The sequence below is a fragment of the Ochotona curzoniae genome, unplaced genomic scaffold (assembly GCF_017591425.1).
Source record: "Ochotona curzoniae isolate NIBS_2020 unplaced genomic scaffold, NIBS_Ocur_1.0 contig_4501, whole genome shotgun sequence".
Lineage (NCBI taxonomy): Eukaryota > Metazoa > Chordata > Mammalia > Lagomorpha > Ochotonidae > Ochotona > Ochotona curzoniae.
The window spans coordinates 7,244,455-7,264,698 of NW_024466307.1; the positions used below are offsets into that span (position 1 = coordinate 7,244,455).

General features: G+C 40.4%; 1 protein-coding gene across 1 annotated transcript; it reads right to left on the reverse strand.

Moving 5' to 3' along the window:
• Nucleotides 1-1,719: 1,719 nt before the first annotated feature.
• Nucleotides 1,720-17,375, reverse strand: CETN3 (centrin 3). The gene is made up of 5 exons (XM_040986031.1): nucleotides 17,228-17,375; nucleotides 15,622-15,757; nucleotides 13,376-13,490; nucleotides 8,102-8,293; nucleotides 1,720-2,537 (listed from the first exon to the last, which is right to left on the reverse strand). The coding sequence occupies exons 1-5, from the start codon at nucleotides 17,242-17,244 to the stop codon at nucleotides 2,494-2,496; spliced, it is 504 nt and encodes a 167-aa protein (XP_040841965.1). The 5' UTR covers nucleotides 17,245-17,375; the 3' UTR covers nucleotides 1,720-2,493.
• Nucleotides 17,376-20,244: the final 2,869 nt, after the last annotated feature.

Genomic DNA, 20,244 nt, shown 5'->3' on the forward strand with positions numbered 1-20,244 from the left:
GATTCTAATAGGTTCACGGCTTCCTTACAAAGCCACTTGAGGCAGGCATGAGGTGGGCGGCTGAGGCTCCAGTGAAGACACCTGCATCTCACACCAGCTTCATCCTGGGCTCCAGCTTCTAACTCCAGGAGAAACCAGGATGGTGCAGACATCTGAGTCCCTGACATGCATGCAGCGCATGAGGACCGAGGTCCCGGCTCCTGGATTTGGCTTTGACGCAGCTCTGGCTGCTGTGAGGGGATTAGGAGTGAACCAAGGAGATGGGAGCTGTACCTCTGCCTCACAAATACACATGCTTAAAAAGAGAAGAAAACAGCAAGCTCTACTGGTGTGTAACAAAGGTGAAACAAAAGAGCTTAGTCAACAATTCTCTAGTTATCAAAGCTTAGCTTGACACCCAAACAGCAATGCACTCGTGATAAATATGATGACATATACGGCTAACACCGACCTCCTTCTGGCAAAAATAACCAATCCTTCAGAGTACCCCCTCCTAGCCAGTTCCATCAGTTTGTCGACTCAACAATTCCTAACACTGGTATAGCTGGGAGTATTTTACATCATACTGTAAGGCAGAGCTTCCACAGACATGAAGAGCCAAGGCAGGTGTTCTCCGTAACCTACAGTAAAACTGTCATCCCAAGGAAACGGTACTCATGTTAGCAACTGATATCTCCCTTAAAAGCAACAAATTGTTGTTGGAAAAAGGACACAACTGGCCAAGATTCAGTTTACTTTTCAGCTGCTTTGTTCTTCATTTTCCTGGAGATCACCATATTTCATGATCAAGACACAGAAGGTAATTCACCAGGAAAAGTGATAAAAAAATTTTTTTGAATGTCAAAGCATATTTGTTGCCTTAAATACTGCTTAGACTACAAACACTTCATATTCAACATTACATTTTATTCCAGGGGAACAATTGCTCTCTGGGAACTCTGAAATGTCACTGTTGTTACTGTTACTTTATTCCTTACTAATTTTTTTTCTCAAACGTCTTGTGGATAACTCTTAATATTCTAAGTACCGGGCTGGCACTGTGGCATATTATGCCAAGTCTCCGCCTGTAGCACCGGCATGCCATAGGGTGCCAGTTGGTGTCCCAGATGTTTCAGTTCTGATCCAGTTCCCTACTTATGGCCTAAGAAAGCAGTGGAGGATAGCCCAAGCCCTTGGGACCCTGGAACCACATGGGAGACCTGGAGAAAGCTCCTGGCTCGTGACTTTGATTTGGCCCAGTTACAGACATAATGGTCATCTGGGGATTGAAGCAGCAGGTAAAAGATCCCCTCTTTCTGTCTCTCCTTCTCTCTCTGTAAATCTGCCTTTCAAATAAGAAGAACCTTTAAAATAAAATATTCTAGGAATCTACAACATTAAAATTGCCTCAAATTTTATTAAATTTAAAACAGGTCCAAATAAAGATCATTTGGTCAACTCAATTCTCTTCCTGACAAAGCCCACACCACTAGAAACTGGGTTGTTATTTAAGAATCAATGTGTTCCATTTTTCTCAGATTTCCCAAAAATCATTTGTGTCCCCCCAATCTACATTTCTATAAATCAGAGATGTCCACCACCACCTAGGAGGTGTGTCTGTTTCCTGATGAATCACAGAATGTTCCTTTATATAGGCAAAACACCGTCTTCAATTATTTCTGCAATTTAATGGTTTTCTATTTTCATCACCGTGATGTCTGAGTGATAACTGTCATAATCAAGATTCCAAAAGTTAAGTCTTTAATTCTATCAAGAAGTGAAATGATCTCAGTTGTATCCACTCAATTGGTTTAAGACGGAACTCTTCAGATTCACCTGTCCTACCAGGAAGAGCCAGCAGAGGAATGAAGGGGCATGATGTGTGAGAATACACAGGTCTACATTCACACCGCTTCTTCCAAACTGAAAGATGTGAATCATACAAAAATAAATTAGACCCATAGAGGCATCTTGTACAGAAACATAAATTATCCAAACTGATTAAATCTTAGTGAAAAAAGGAACCACTCTATTGACAGTTGTATTTCAATTTTTGTTTCATTATCCAGTAAAAGCGAGAGAAAAGATTTTTAAAATCGGGGCATTAGCAGACATTAGACATTAAAAATAGGACAGAAAATTAACCAAGTTTTAAAATACTAACAAAATAAACACTTTGTTAATAGAAGGCTGAAAACTGTGTTCACAAAATAAGTGACTGATACCAAATTTAAAAATCTCAAAGAATAGGTACCACATGATTTGATCTTCCAAAACTTTTTATGAAAGCTATATTGTAAACACAAAGCTAAACTATTTGCATATCAACAATGTTCATATAACAAAATTCAACAGCAATAAAACACACAGGTATATAAAACTGCTTATTCTTGGGACCTTTTGGGGAAAAAAGGTGGGGAAAGAAAAACAAGTTTTTAAAAAGTGGCTCCAGGCACAGATATAGTATTTAAGATGGTGACTGCAACATTTTCAAGTGTTTATCCTTATCATTCTTTAAATGTCACCCGTCATAATAGCAATGAACTCCTCTTGGTTTACTGTGGTAAGAAAGAAAACACAACAGTCAGAAAAACAATATTTTTTCAGAGATGACAATTACCACTGCACATTACTCAAAACTTTTTGCACTTTACAAAATTCATAATAATTCAAGACATGGTTATTTTATTTCACTCTAGGAAATTAAACATGCTTTTTAAATGGAACTTCTTCAATACAAATGCTGATAAAGCAGGACAGCCATTAAAATAACATATTAATATAATAAAATATTATGCTACCAAAAAGTCAATCATCACCATACTTTTCTATGCAATAGCTAAATCACTTTTTTGATATTTACTAGTTTACTTAGCACATTTTCCCTTAATAATTAAACCTGAACCACACATATAAATTAAATGAGTTCTAAAGAACAAAATCAGAAAAAAAAAGTCAAGATTCTGTTTTCTGAACTTTTATGTATCTATTTGAAGATTTATTGTATTCCTATGAAAAGCAGAGTTATAAAAAGAGAGAGAGAGAGAGACAAAGACAGAGAGAGCTCCTCCATCCATTGGTTCACTCCCTAAATGGCCACAACAGGCAGGTCAGATCAAAGCCACAATCCAGGAGCTTCATCTCTGTCTCCCAGGTGAGTGCAGGGGCCCAAGCTTTTGGCGCATGCTCTGCTGCTGTCCCACCCACATCAGCAAGGAGCTGGATCAGAAGTAGATCAGCCAGGACTCTGACTGGCACCCATTCAGGAAGTCAGTAGCTTAACTTGCTATACCACAACTCATAGGCCCCACTGAATTTTTATATATTTAAAAGCCCATTAAAAAAAAGAAAGAAAAAAGAAAAGCCCAAGTCACCATAGCTCAAAAATGTCAATAGAAATGACAAATTAAAAATATACAGAGTTGATTTTAATGATCAAAAAGCAACTATAAGACACAGACAGAAATGCAGGAAATAATTACTAGTAAAGACTATTTGTAACTTTATCAAAATCAAACACAAAATTAATCAAGAACCTCTCATTTATAAAGCATAATGTTTAAGATAAAAAAATTAAAATGAACAGAAAATTGAGTTTACTAAGTATAATTTCTAAAAATCAATGCACACATTTGTTAGAAGCCATTGGGAAAGAACGTTTCCACTTGTGAAACCTTGAGTTTATGGGACCCCAGAATGAACACTTCTTATCAAAGCACAAAATCTGCAAGAGAAAACTGAGAATGATACCCAGCTTTAATACACAGCACTGCCCAAAACAATTTTGTATCTCATTTCCTCCATCTGCGAACACTCCACTGTGAGAGAAGGTTTTGAGCTGTTTTTAACTCCTACAGACCGTAGATGGTGATATAAAAACATTCCATTGACACAAACATTTTTATGTACTTTAGTAAGTTAAATATGTGAAAAAGACACCAGGTTCCTATTCTGGAATATATTTAAACTGATGTGAGAAAGAGACTAGATGAGATCACAAAAGTATTTCTCTTTAGGTATAACAACATGATAGCTATGAAAGATAATGTTCTTAATAGACAAATATTAAAATATCAGGGTGTCAAGTTCTTTATATACGGAACTCATTTCCAGATAGTTTGGAAAAAAAAATACTGTATAGAAAAAGTAAATACAATAATACGTTCACCAAGCCTGGGCAGAGGTGATACAGCGTTTACTGTTAAGAGGCTTGAAGATATCAATACTGAAGATTTAAAATGAATTTTTAAATGTTGAAGAGACAAAAACATGTTTGTCAGGAATGAAAAGAATATTCTAGTCCCAGAAACTACATAGAAAATCAGTTACAGTGATTATCAGATTTTATAAGAAACAGAGAAGAAATACTATCTAAACAAAAACGTGATCCTATTATTTTTAAAATAAAAAACAATATACATGTGGAGAAATAAAATCCATCACAATGTGAAGATATATTACTGATGAGAAAACCTCAAGTTAGAAATAATCATGATGGGAGCGCTATAATAAAAACAACACAGGACTTGGAATGGAGACGGGGAAAGCTGAGGCAGATGAATACCATCAGAGGCACAGCTTAGAAAGCACACACGGCGTGCCTAGCGAAAAGAAGCTCTAAGTTAGGAAGAATGAGCTGTGCACAGCTGAGAGAGAACCATAAATCCATGCCATCAACATCAAACATGTACAAGACATTCCTACAGAAGTGGTAAGAACAGAATACATAAACCTTTAACACTCTCTAACTCCTTCTAAGGCTCTTACCGACTGGGAGCAGTGCCTCTGCAGTTAAGTAAATGCCACTGAATACTTCTTGAAAAGTAGGATCTTCAACTATATAAAACTTAACACCAGCCGGGAGCAATGGCTTGATGGCTAAATCCTCACCTTGCAAGCACCAGGATCCCATATAGGCACTAGTTCATATCCTGTCTGATCCATTTCCCTTCCAGCTCCCTGGCCCAAAGAATTGGGATTCTGTACCCTCACAGGAAACCTGGAAAAAGCTCCCAGTTCCTGGCTTTGGATTGGTTCAGCTCCGGCCATTGTGGCCATCTGGGGAGTGAACCAGTGGATGGAAGATCTTTCTCTGTCTCTCGTCTTCTCTGTAGATCTCATCTGCCTAGCAGAAGCGTCAAGACCAAAAGAAGACAAGAAGAAAAAGAACAGAATGTGGAGCCGTGGCTAGGTTGCCTCTTGGGAGCCCTGTGTCACACCACGGCACCTGGCTTTGGCTTCCTCTGCTTGTGATCCACTTTCCTGCTAACATACTCCCTGGGAAACAGCAGCTGCTTGGGTGCCAGACACCCAGGGGAGAGAGCCAGATGATTTCTAGGCCCAAGGCTTTGTCTTGGCCAAACCCTAGCTACTATGGACATTTGGAGAATAAACCTGTTAATGAAGGATCTTCTTTTTGTCCTTCAGATAAAATGAAAAATACGAGAAAAAACATTTTAATAATACAATGGATGATTATATCAATTAAAAAAATATAACAACCTTATAATAACTTAACAATTTGGTCATTTTGATAGTGAGAACATCATAATTAAGATATTTAAAATCTGAAAAGTACTTACATTTTGTTACATAAAAACCTAGAACTTTTTCTTAATCAGAAAAATCCTAGTACTTGAATTTCAAATTAAGCTACATATAGAAGTTCTAAAACCACAAAACACTTAATCTTTGGTTTTGGTTTTTACACAAAACCTTAAAGTTTTATAGTATTTCAAAAGTATTTGAAACTATTGCATGATTTCATATCTACAAGCATAAGTTAAATTCAAAAAAGTAGGGATTAAGGAAATTAAAACTACTTACCTAACTACTATCAGAGAGCCTTTCAGATAGTTAAAAGAGAATAGTTGATGCCTTTGAACATTTGGCTTCACATATTTAAAAGCCTAATAAATCTGGCATGATGCATAGTTTAAAACTAGGACTTGATAAGACCCTTAGGTGTCAAATCAATATGACATTTGCTTTTTTCTCCTTTACCTTCCTAAAAAAAATGTGTCATTATTCCATCATTTCACAGGGTAGGTCTTACTACAGGTAGCTGGCAAAAACTGTAGAGAATCAAGTCAATTAAGTACCCTAGAGACCTTCTGGTTTGGAAGGTGGAAAAACAAGGTTTAGCACTGCCAAGTATCAGTGGAATTTGCTACTATCGCCTTACTTCAACAGTGAAAAATTTTTAAAACACATAAACATAGATGCCCAGTTAACTACTGTACAGTCTAGTCCTCCATAGCTCTCTATTTAAGTCTGTTCTTGGGGGCAGGAGTTTGGCACAGGGGTTCAGATGCTTCTGGGGTCGCTCATGACCCTGCCAGAGTGCTCAGATGGTACTCCAGCTCCTTCCGTTGCACTGCAGCTGTCAGCCAGGGCGCAGCCTGCCAGGCAGCAAGTTATGGTTCTCATACTCGAACCCCAAAAGTCACTGTGAGAAAGCTGGATTGAGACCCTGGCTTTAGCCTCGTCTATGTACACATTTGGGGATTGAACCAAGAGGATAGATCTCTGTGCGTGTCTCCCTTTTTGTCTTTAAAATAAAACAGGAATAAAAAAAAATGTTCTCATCACTGTGGAGATCTAAGTCCAAGTTATGGCCCATTCGTGCATTACTCTGTGATAAACTCAGCAGATTACTAATTTCTCAAAGGTTTTGTTTCCTCAGGCATTATTCACCAATGTATTCTATGCTTGTAGAGGTATAATACTGTACCAACTTTATAAAAGCTATTATGAAAATTAAGATAATTCACAATTCTAAACACAGGTCTAAAAGATAATTACTATGAAATCATTTATTTACATTTAAAAATCACTCTTAAGATGGCTCATTTAGTCTCTTTTTGAAAAAAAAACTGGATTGTGCTGGTGGAGACACAATTATTTATTATCACTACAGCTTTACCTTTATGGTGCTAGTATTATTCAATACATGTAACAAAATACGTTCATTGCTGTTAGAAACTACACAGTGAAAAAATTCACAAAAATAGAATTACTCAAGTCCTTGGAAGAAGCAGGAGAGTATGACCTTTGGCAGTTTAACATACCAAAAAAATAGTTTGTATCTCTAAACCAAACATGATTTGCAGCCCAAAGAATCCACATAAAGTGTGAAAGTTTACAGTTTGCCCCTCTATATATTATGAATCTCCAAAGAAATTCTCATAATCATGCAATCACAGACCATTAGGGGAGGATTTGGGGGTAAAACATGGTATATAAAAAGCATCTGTGACAAAGAGCAACACTTTAGTAGACACAAGGAGGCAACTAGAACATTCCAGAAGAGAAGAAAGGTATGACCAAAGGCACAGCAGCAAAACATGTTTTCTAGATACTCAAGAGTACTCTGTCCAAGAGTGCGCCTACAGAGAGGGCGCGATAAAGCAGAAAAGTCGAAGACCACAGTGGGAAATAAAGGTGCTTAATGTGGAACGCAGGATCAAAGGCCCTGAACTTCATGCCAGAGGCCAAGAATCATTTTGTGTTAGAACATCGAGTCTGTACGGTAGGTCTGATCTGACCTCATCAACAGCCTGCAGAGGAAAGAGACTGGGGGCACACAGGCCTACAGCACAGCCAGGGAGGAAAGGAGAGATTGCAAGGTGAGGCAGGAAGCACCTCTGTCAATCTCCTCATAGAGCCGACTGAGCACACAGGACACCACACCCAACAGGCAGGGAGGGAAAAAATAAGGGCAGGTAACAGGGCCTGAGGCAGGAAGGCAGCAGCGAACAAAACAAAACAAATTGTCAACATCTGAGCAGTAAAAAAAACAGCTTAGAAATGCATGCAGGTTAAGGAGAAAGCTCCAAAGTCTGAAGCTTTATGGAGCAGCTGAAACCGCAGAGCTTTCTTGTTCCGAGAACAATGAAGTCCTGCCTGCATTGTGGATGCTCGTGCAGTTGGCGTTGTCATCCCGCCTCACTCTAAATCAAGTGTGTGGAGTATTCCTGCCAGCAGCCCATTATAGGACAGTCATCACACGAATAACCAGTGATAGCATGCAAAAGGTCCTGAACGTCATCAGGTCTTAGGAAAAACGTATTAGAGGCATAGCATCATGACACTGCAAAACTGTGTTTTACCCAAAACTTACTTTCTCCATCACCATCTTTATCAAATTCCTCTATCATGGCTCGAAGTTCTTCATCACTCATGTTTTCACCCAGTTCTCTGGCAACACGACGCAAATTTCTCAAGCTGATTTTTCCTGAATCATCATCATCAAATAGTTTAAATGCCTTCAGGATTTCTTCATGTGGATCTCTTTCCAATATCCAGTCTGTCACTACAGTTAAAAAATATATTTTAAGCCTGCATAATCACAAAGACATTCAACTGTGAAGTCAACTAAATATGAGATGACAGTTAAAGCAGTAAATGTATCAACATTTAATCTGACAATAAAATGTCAAGCTAGATCCTCAACTGCAAATAAATCTGATAATGAAAAAGCCAAACTGATATTATATTCTTTAACCTTTTTATTGTCAGCAATCTGTCTTACAAGAGCAGGCAAAATTATACCATATGGATCCAAAATGAAAGGAACCATACTCACACCTTACTCACTTGAGGCCCACTGACATCAAGAGTAGTACTAAGCTCCACTGACATCAAGCAAACCAACCTACTAGTTGTAAAGTAGTTGCAGAGAGATAATCAGAAGGAACTGAATACAATCGCTGGCTAAACTTGCTGCTAATACGAATTCTGCAATTTAGCCAAATTTAAAAACAGCAAAACTTGAAGAATTCACAAAACATGACCATCACTGACTGACACAGGCACAATCTCAGGGAAGACAGGAGCATACCCCATGATGAGGAGAACCTGCTTCACTGTTTCACGATTTGTCTATTTATTTAGAAGGTGGAGCGCAATAAAGAGGGAAGTCAAAAAGAGAACAAAATCTTCCATCCATTGGTTCTCTCTCCAAGACTACAACGGCCAGTTTGGTTCAGGTCAAAGCCAGGAGCCTAAAACTCCACCTGGCTCTCCCACAGGGCTGGCAGGTGCCTTGGAACTCGGGCTGCAATTTGCTGCCTCCCAGCAGCATTATCAGGAACCTGAATCCAGAAGCAGATCGGCTGAGACTCAAGCGGTCCTCCAAAACGGGACAGGGTGCCCCAAGTGGCAGCTTAACTCACCACACCACAACACTGGTCATAAGGGCCTCTTGATTTTCCCACATGTGAAAAGTAGTTAAAAGAACTGAATCAGATTATATTCCAACATACACACACACACACACACACACACACACACACACACACACACACACCCATGAGCAGAGGAAGCCTAACTCCCATCCCCCTTTTGGATAAGAGAAAACCATGCACAACTTAAACTTAACTTTGGAGCTCAATAGTATTAGTATATTTTGATAGTATATTTTAACATATATTAAAAAAAACCATTTGTAACAATTTAGTAAGCTTAAATATCTTTATATTACCACTCTTCAATCCATAACCACAATAATACATACTGAAATAAAAAATTCATAGTATAAAGTTTTGTATACTACTAAATAAAATTCTGAAAAAAAATCTAAACATCTCAAATAATTCTACAAGATATTCGACTCACTACAAGAAAGGGTGTTTCAAAATAACTTAATCCTGTTTAATCTACAGACTCATTAAAAAGCTGCAATGGCTAAAAAATGTCAAGCATGGGAAAGTTAAATCTAATGAATCCAAAATAAAAATTTTAAAAAATTGCAACCCAAGTCCCCAACAGGCTTTTTGTTGTTTTGCTGCTGTTTCATCTGTATTTGATTGAACAAGTACCTTCTTATTCAAGCTAATGTTATATCATTTACACATATGTTCCACGGGCTTCCCCCCACCCCTTATTCACCCATTAATTTTATACCAAAAGGTTTCCAAGTAATTAATTGAAGTTTATTACTATAAGTATGCAAATGCAGCTCATAAATATTCAGTTAAGAAGGAACTGGCATACATACAGCCATAACACCAAAATAAAATACCACACTTCTCCATGGCTCATACTCAACTTATTTTGAACTTAATCCCAACAAAATACAGGACAAGGAGAAAAAAGTGTTAAAAAAATTTCTCTACCAATTAAATAATTTGCATGACAGGTGAACCCAAAAAGCAGCTTGCTGAAAGTATTAATGCACTTACAGAAGCAACACGGAGATCTGGGGAACAGATGGGGCTCCAAGATGTATAAATTCTTATCCCATTATTGCCTTAACTGTGGTGGTTACTTCAGATTCACGGTTCTACATAATCATTAAACAACACTTTTCCTCAGAATGCCGCCTGCCTCAGCACTGACAAACAACCCTCACTTGCAGACTGTTAACACATTACCCAGTAAATAATAGTGACTCTGGATTTAAAGATAAGATTTTTTTCTATAAAATAAGATGATGGTCACACTGGCAATCAAGGCAGGTTCATCTGTTTCATAAAATTCCAAATATCTGCCCACGTAACACCATTTTCAAATGACTTAAATATACTCCCAGAAATGTACTTCAATCAAATATAAAATCACTTCAGGAAACAGCAAATTCAAAAATACCACATTAAAATGAAACAAATAATTAAAAGTGATGCTAAAAATGAGGACAGCTCTATTTCTCAGAGCTTTTGGAGTCTTTATGCAAACATGCTACAGTTCTTCAACTCAGCAGGCCAGACTCCCTCCTCCTTCCACTGTGACTGCCGTACCTGGTGCTCCCCCACCTGCAGGTCCACCCCAAAAGAGTTAACAGTGTTACTAACTACTGGTTACTATCCCAGAGCTGACCCCAATTCATGAAGCCCATAAACGTCCTCAGCCACCCTTCAGGACGGACAGTGGTGGCATTGACCCTCAAGTCCAACAGCTTTCTTTTCATTCTCAGCATGAAAAGTCTGGTATTTTCTATCTGCAGCATCTTTTCCCTCCAACCCAACGTTCAATACTCTGATCCATCAACCTTCTTAAAAACATCAAAAGTCATTCCTTCATGGCCATCAATGGACCTTTCTAGTGCACGTTTTTTGGCACCAAGATTTGGGGGGCCCAATCCCACCTCCCCAGTCATTTCTTTAGCCTTGTGCCCCAAAGGCGACCTGACTTCCCAAGCAGATTGTACATGTCTGGTACCCCTCTTTAATTCCTGCAATGCCATGTCTCCACTTCTCCTGCAATCTTCTCCTTGGAATGAGACCCTAGTCATATCCCAAAGGCCTAAATTAAATTCCTTTCATAAAGTTCTGACCCCCTCTACCAGGAAGTGATTAACTTTCCTTTCTCATACAAGTGCAGAACCCATCATCAAGTAAATGAACAGCAATACAACGATCTATTTTAAATAAATAGTTACACAGTAAGTAGTACACGGTTAAGAGCAGATGTAGAACAGACACCCCTCCTCTGGTCTTAGTGATTCCCAAGACATCTATGCTATTCACTGGCTGACTGGACTGGACGCTGCTATTACATCCATTTTACTGCTTTTTTCTGTTTTTGGCAAGAATCCAGTAAAGCGCCAGACTCCATCAGGAAAAGGCTGAGGGACAGTAACGGATGGTACTTAACGCCGAGTCAGACAGTATAAAATAGACCTTAGCATGTGGTCAGTTAAAAGCAATAAACAAATAAAGAGAACGCACAGTTCTTGATCATTTGATTCCCAAACAATAAACTTGCATTCTTAATGAAAGACCTTAAAACAGTGTGCTTTTTGCTGAGCCTGTCAAAAGTTCACCTTTGAGACTTTAGCTTTAGCTATTTATTCTAAGAGAAATGTAATATTACTGCTCTGTTAATAACATGGATGAGATGTCAAGAAAACACAGAGGTGGCATTGGACTCTCGTCTCCATTAATAAAAATCACATTTCAACAATTATGTTCACTCAAAGCCTGCACCATGGCACAGCACCTGAATGCCAGTCAAGTCCCACCTGACTTGCAGCTCATCTACCTTGGAAGGCAACTAGTGATCTGCCCCCCAAGTGTTGCATTCCAATCCACTACAATGAGTCAAATGTACGAAATGAATTGTCTTCTTATCTATTACAAAATGAGTTATAGTTCTTTCCCAACGGCAGGATCGTTTGGATAATGGTATACTTGCTACCACTCACGTATAGTTTAAACTCTGTTTCTAGAAAAAAAAATGAAGTTCAAATCCTACAAGACCCAAACTGCCAGAATAAAGGTGACTCTCCTCGTCTCCCCACTTCTATAAAATATGAGAAGAATCTGCTCCCGAAGAGGCAGGATGGCTCTCCACACACTCATGTGTCAATTCTGAAGCCAGAGATCTATGCTATCATTTCTGTCTCTTAGGTCTACCTTGCAGCTCACCTGCAAACGGTTTGAGCTTTCAGACCAAAACAAGCAAACAAAAATACAACAAACATAAAACCTAAGAATACGAATCTATTTCCTGTTCATTGCAATCTCATTTTCCTTCCCATACTACTCCATGCTTAATATTTAAACAGTATATCTGTCTATATAATGTAATTTGCTGCCACATTTGAGATAACCTGAAAATAACTAGCTATTCTTATATTATGACCAATCAAAAAAGATATCATTTGTTTAGAAAAATAACAAGGAAAGGAACCCAGAATCTGTATGCATTTTATGGATAATATTATAAACAGCATAGTTAAGATATAACAGCAAAGTCCTTCCAAAATCTCCTAGTCTGAAAAAGCATAATCTATACATACTATAAATACTTCACCGGAATCAACTGCACAAAAATTTGACCATATTAAACCAGTCTAAATGACGAAATATTGATGCCTCTGAAGCATTTTCTTCTGCTTCTAGCTGGCCAACTGCCTCCCTCACTTCCCCTCCTCACCCTCAGCATTACACAAATGCCTTTACTCATTGAGATCAAGGTCGCCCAGAGTACACAGCACCTCAGAAACCGTCAACCTGAAAGGAATGCACTGCGCACAAAACCAAGGACTCCAACTGCTACCAGCTTCCTTTTTTCCCACTTGGCAACAAAAATCACAGGCCTGAAAGGTCTTCCCAATTGTTTTCCAAACAACAGGATATCAATTTTTAGTTTTATTAAGAGCAAAAAAATGTTTTTTGACCACATAATATAAATCATGTTACTTGGAAAAAGCTTTCCACAAAAGGCTACCCAAGAGTTGCTTCGTTAGGCTACTCAGAACAACGGACAAAAAACTATGACTTTAAGGCAAAGCTGCTGGTGTTTTCTTTAAAAATCAGAAATGGGTTTTTATCAAAAAAAGAAAACAACCTGAAATAAGAGATATGTTATACACCAATCACCACTAAAAAAAATAAGAAAAGTAACCACTTTCCTAACTACTAATTATAGATTATTTTATTAACATACACACCAACTTCATTAAAATCTTCAAAGGTGATTTTCCCAGTGGCTTCTCGGTCATAATCTTTAAGAATCTTCAATACATCAGCTTTTTTCACATCAAACCCCAAGGCTCTCATTGCCACCTTTTGGATTAAAAGAGAAAAACAAATTATAAGGTACTCTTCACAAAGAAAGCAATTGCCAATGCTTATGGAATTTTTACATCTTAAGAGATGACAACACATTAATAAAATGCAATTCTTTTGCAAAAATCTTTAAAATAATAAATGATATAGTCCTTTATTCCTGGAACCAAATAGGAAACCTTTTGGTAACAAATATTACTCTATGTTCTTCATGAAGGTAGTGTTTTTTAAATAGAGAGCAATGTTACATCTTAGACTCAACAATTAGTAAATTTAAAAAAAAACACACACACCAAAACAACATGCAAAACAAGTTACTATTATTTAAAAACACTAAGGTTGTTTTCCATTGCAATATAAAGACTATACATTAAGATGTTTGCTTTTGGGGAAAAAAGTAAATGTTGGACTCCATTGCATGAATATTGTGTAAGTCTCTGTACATGTTAGGACTGCACGATCTAAACACCAACTAGTTCATAATCAGGAAATACTGCTGACAGTTGTCTTCTAGGGTTTTCACTGTTCTTGGGTCTTCTGGTTTCCCTCCTTTGCAGATACAAGTGCTCACTCAGAATTTGTTCACTGCTGCGCTCTGTGGTTTACCAATCAGCCCTTTACTCAGTTACTGCCATGCCAGCAGCGGGATTTTGGAAAGCAGATGCTGTCCCACCAATGCCACATTCTTCACATGGGACAGCATTAGTGTTTGAGTCACAGTAGAAATGCAGGAGTCTGCTCACTGCTGAGGAAGCCCCAAAGAAAAGCCCCTGGGCTTTCATCAACTCCTGAGCTAAGAGGAGAGGAGAGCAAAGGAGGACAGGAGAGTCGTGGGGGGGTATCTCCCCAGCTCCTGGGAAGCTCATCAGCAGAGGCACCAAATGCCTTAACAAGTTATTGCTTATCAATGGATTAACAACCAAGAATGAGGAAAAGGCATGACATAAATATTAAAATAAGCTACACAACAGAAGACATATTGCCATCAGATTGTACATGACTAGTGAGCAAATGAACAATCTAGGACAATGAGCTCAAAGAAAACAAGACCCGGACACTAGTACAAAGGAAAGACCTTGTACCAATTAAAGAAGTTTTCTGTGGAGACAGTCAAGTTGTTCCCTGCTGGTCACAGGGGGAGTGGACTTGCAGAAAGGACGGCTGGTATGAAAACAGACACTGAATCGAAGAACAGGGTTGAGGCACAGTGAACAAAGCAGGTCATCATGAGCAGCCAGCAGATGAGAAAAGAAGACGACACAGAAAGCCAAGAAATCTGAACTTCATGGAGTGTTCAGTGAGGAAACAGTAGAGGTTCATGAACACTGAAAAAAAAAATGGTGAATCTGAGAACAATCTAAACCTAAGGATGGTGTACAACGTGAGCTAGAAGCGAAGAAACAACTTAGTGAATTCCAGGAAATGAAAAAGCTTCAACTAACGAAGTTTGAAACCGAGAAGTCAATGGGAACAAATGGCACAGACAATATAAAGGCGGAACTGCTCAAATGTAACTAAATCAGAGCCAGAGAGAACTTAGAGAGAACTGAGCCACGCTTACACACTCACATCCTAAGCCCATAACTGAGGATGCCTTACGCCTATGTGAAATCTTTTAAAATCTCTTACAAAGTTAGCAGAAGTAACTTTATTGATACTGTTATTCACTTACCCAATAAGGCTACTCAAAACCTCAACATTTCTGACTTCTACAAATTGTGCTGAATTTAAGAACCACACAACTCTAAACAAAAATTCTCGTAAAAACAAAATCTGCTTATTTGAAAGGCAGTGTTGCAGCCAGAGAGGGAGAGGCATAGAGAGAGAAAGAGATCTTCCACTTACTGCTTCACTCCCCAACTGGCCACAAAGGCCAGCGCTGCTCTCTGACAAAAGCAAGAACCTTAAAAAAATAAATTAAATAAAAATATCATTCACTTTACCATGCAAAAAGTGTTTTCATAAATCTGCAACAGCATTTCTCCATATCTTTATTATAGCATCTATGAATACTTAAAAAGGCTTCATAGTTCCAAAAGCATTGTAGTTAGAATTATTCAGAAGTGTTTTTTAAGACTATCAAAAATGTAAATCACTGTGACAGATCAATACAGACGTAATGCATTACCTTCAGCTCATGGTAATCGATCGCATCATCTTTGTCCGTGTCAAATAATTCAAAAGCATCTTTAATCTCCTGTCTCTGTTCCTCAGAAAGTTCTCTTCTTTTCTTCCTCTTTGTTTTGTCTACTACAAACTCACTTCTACGAATTGGAAACCAAAAAAAAAAAAGTTATCAGTCCAATTTCATCTTATTTTCTTACACAAATTAGTCAATAAACAATTTTCTAAATTTTAAGAAATACTCCGAGTCCACACTGCTGTGAATGTACACTTCCCAACATTGACAACTGTGACTGTGAAATGGGGACCTCAGGCCAGCGTGGTGGGACAGTGCTTTAAGCCACCGGCCCAAACGCTGACGTCTCATTTGAGTGGCCGCCCAGGTCCCAGAGGCTCTTTGTGAAGCAGTTCCCTGCTACAGCGCAACTGCTTGGGTAGCAGTCACCCCTGGGGGAGACCTGGGTGGGCATCTTGGTGCCTGGCTTTGGACTGTCCAAGCACGGCCACTGTGGCCATTTGGGGAGCGAACCGGCACTTTGTTTCCATCACTCTCTTTCAAAAACACAAGTAAATCTAAAAACATGGGGACCAAATTTTCCCTCATCCCAGCTTGGTATCTATTCTTATACTATTACTGCGAAAGAAAGAAGAATTGGTAAGAAGTATTACTTCGACATCAAAATCCTCAACTGAAACGAAAAATACCAATGGTCACCACTCATGGCATTCCACAAGAGTGTGAAAAAAATCCTGTCCAAGTCAAAGGCAACTTATAGTTGACAATCCCCACGTGTGTTTGGTTTAGGACAGCTTATGTCATTTGCATTTCAAAGTCCTTGGGGGGTAAGAGGGGAACAGCATGGTGGGTCTGTGGGTTAAGCTGCCTCACCTATCCAAGAAGATTCTAGAGTCCAGGGACTCACCTCAGACCCAGCTTCTCGGGGAAGGCAGCTCCAGCCCTTGCCACCCATGCGCGAGACCCAGCTGGAGTTCAAGGCTCCGGGCCCAGGCTGGTGAGGCCACGAGAAGAGTGAACCAGCCAGCTCTTCCACAAGAGCCCTGGGTGGACGCAAACTTGGGCATCTCCGGAGTCAGGGGGCGCGTCCGGAACCCACACACACCTGACCCCCTCCGAGGGTCCCACGAGCGGCCTGCCTACAAGGATGTGATTTAAGACACACTGTCTAAACGGAAGGAGCCACACACAGGGGGGCTAAGGACCGGAACACGAGTCACTGCAAGGGGTCTCCGATTCGGCAAGGGTCCAGGTGAGCAACCCGCCAAGGACAGGTTATTTCCAAAACATCACTCCTCTTACCCGCCCCCTCCCCTAAAAGAGCCGCAGGACGGACGTCCCCCGGCCAGGCGACCACCACGCCTCGCTGACCTGCCCCCCAGCTTCCTGGCAGCGCCAGGCCCGGCCACCACCTCAGCAGATGCACCTGAGTCGCCGCCTGCAGGATGCCAGGGCCCCCATGGGCGCCGAGGCTGGGCATGCTAACGACACCCCTCTTCACCTGGGCCCCAAACGGCCGCCCTGCCACACCCGCACACACCGGCCCTGGGGGCCCACTCCGGGGTGTGGAGAGCACCGCTGCCTGGTTACCGACCTCAGAGCTAAACTCATTTTCTCTCCGCACAGAGACGTTTCTCTCAACGAATCTCTCCCCTAAAGCCCAGGCACCGCGAATCCCACCAGCCGTTTCCACAGAAGCGAACGGCCTCAGCGCCCCGAGGCACCGCCCACAGGATCCACAGCTCTGAACAGGATTGGTGAAAGCCGCACGCATCCTCTGTTTTCATTGGACGGTCTAGCGTCAGTCAACAAAACGGGCTGTGCTCGCCTCTCCTGCCGGCCCGGCGGCCCCTTAGATTGGCCAGTGGCTTTTTCCCCGAGTCCTTTGCGCCCGACTTTTCGTGGACAGTTCCCGGGTTGAGAAGGGAACGAGACCCCCGCAGGCGCCCGTCGTGCGGGAGCCGGGTCCTAGAGCCTGGCCTGCGCTCGCTGAGAGGCACGGATGTACGGGGGAAATGGGTGAGGTGTCCGCTTTTTGGTTCCGTTCCAGTGGATGTGAGCGTGCCTGTCCTGTGTGAAACATCCCAGTGACAGGCCAGCTTGTCCGTGGTGGCGTTATTCCGCCCTCAGACTGCCCTGCTCTGCCCTTTTCTTCCCTGGGAGTACTTAGGACGGGTTCCTGCCCCTTGTCTTCCGGGCACATTCGCCTGTGGCTCACAAGGGGTATTTCACCTGCAGGCAAGCCTTCGGAGCTTCTCTACAACGCTTTTGCTTGTAGGTAATAAAATTTCTATTGGGTAATGCTCGAAACAGTTAGCATGTCGCTGTCCTGCAGCGAACAATTTGACGCATGGAGGCAGTAATAACACGTGTGGACTACTGACTGGTGGTCAATAGCCCAAATTTATTAACAGCACCGGACTTTTTTAAAGGAAGGTTGGCACTTGGGCATCTAGGGAGGAGGGGCTTGAGCCATTTACATCTCAACTGCAAGGTACAGTTCCTCAAACCACAGCTAGTTCTTCTAGCAGGTTCTTTAAACCTGTGAATCAGGATGTATCCTGCTCAGCTATCTCCTTATCAATCGCTCCTGGCGCCTTCATGGGAGATTCAACTGGCTAGTGTCTCCCACAATAGCAAAGATTCTTAATGTCCTTCTACATTATCACACAATTTTTATTTCATATTGAAGATTTTGTTTTTGTTTTTGCTTAGGAGAGTGAACCAGATAGCCGCTGGGGCTGGGGCTGGGGCAGACTGAAGCCAGGAACCAGGAGCCTCTTCTGGATCTCCCACGTGGTGGCAGCGACTCAAGGACTTGGGCCATCTTGCCTTGGTTTCTTCCCAGGCCATTAGCAGGGAGCTGGATCAAAAGCGAACAGGTACCCATTTTGGAAGCCAGCATCGCAGGCAGTGAATTTACTGTTTACACCCCAACATGAGCCCCCAGAACGAAAATGTTAAGTTGATATTCTCATTTCACACAAAACTGTTTAGTGGCAATGCCAAAGCAATTCACAGACTTGGTAATAATGTCTTAGTAAGGTTGAGAGTTTACATGGGAACTTATTTAATATGTGTAACTTCATACTGCCAGTATATATTACTATCAAGATTAAATAGTCATTTTTCAAGGAAAACAAACTCAAGAAAGGTAGAAAACTGAACTAGGTCAGGGACTATACATTGTCAAAAGGGCAATGAAGTTCTGTCCCCTAGATTCAAAGCATCAAAGTCCACTCAGACTTACAGGTGAGATTCATAATTTACTCTAAGCTCAAAGCATAAGAGTGAATTTTAAAGCTAACCCAACCTTCAGCATCTTAACAGTCATTGGAAATCTCAATGCAGGCTCAGTCACGACCAACTCAGAGCCTGCCATTCATCACTGTATCCCCAGTGGCTGGCTGTGTGTGATACTCATTTGGGTTTGTACATGCAGACATTCTAGATGTTAGCAGAATTGGTATTGCCTGGAAGAAGCAGTCCATTGTAATTAGATATAGCTTATTTATCATTATTTCAACATATAAATCTATTAAGTAAGCCCAGTGTTAGATTAGGCAGATCATCTCAACATCGGAAGTATTTCTCACCCTTTCCTTCTAAGGTATGTCAATAACACAGACGTGGAAAGTACTTGCCTTAACCTGAGGAATCACATACTTCAACACTAGTGTGTCCCAACTTTGATCCGTGGAACCCCAGAATTTTGTGAGATGCTCATGGTCATTTCATGAGGAATGATAGTGTGCGCAAATAATTTGGGAAAATAAGAGTTTAAATGTTAAGCTCAAATGTTTTCAGTACCATACTTGGTTAAGGGAAGAGAAGGGAATTCCCATTGAGTTGGCTGCCTCTGCACTTTGTTGGTCATTTCCTTTGCTGAACAGAAGCTTCTTAGTGTGTTGTAGTCCCACTTGTTTGTTTTGGCTTTGACTGCCTGTACTTTTGGTGACTTTTCTATGAAATCTATCGAAGCCTATATCTTCGAGTGCTTTGCTTTATTTTTCTCTAATAGTTCTAGGTGCAGATTTAGGTCCTTAATTTATTTAGAGCTGACTTTTATTTAAGGTGAAAGATAGGGATCTTGTTTCTTCTGCAAGTGGATATCCAATTGTCCCAACAGCAATTGTCGAAGACAATAAACTTTTCCAAACTCTTTCTGTGAAGCCAACATCACCTTAATACCAAAGTCAGATAGAAACACAACAGAGAAAGAGAACCACAGACAGAGATCTCTGATGAACACAGGTGCAAAAATCCTCAACAAAATATCAGCCAACAGGATCCAACAATATTTCAGACATTTCATTCACCCAAGCAGCTGGAATCTATCCCTGGCATGCAGGGATAGTTTGATACACACAATCAATAAACGTGAAACACCACATCAACAAAATGACGAACAAAAACCTTATAATCATCTCAATGTATGCAGAGAAGGCATTTGATGAACTCCAACACCACTTCATGCTAAAAACCCTAAACAAGAAAGGCATAAAAGGAACATTCTACAACACAATCAAAGCAATCTATGAAGAACCAAATGTCAGCATCAGTGGGAAAGGCTAGACACTTTCCCGCTAAGACCTAGTTAGACAAGGCTGT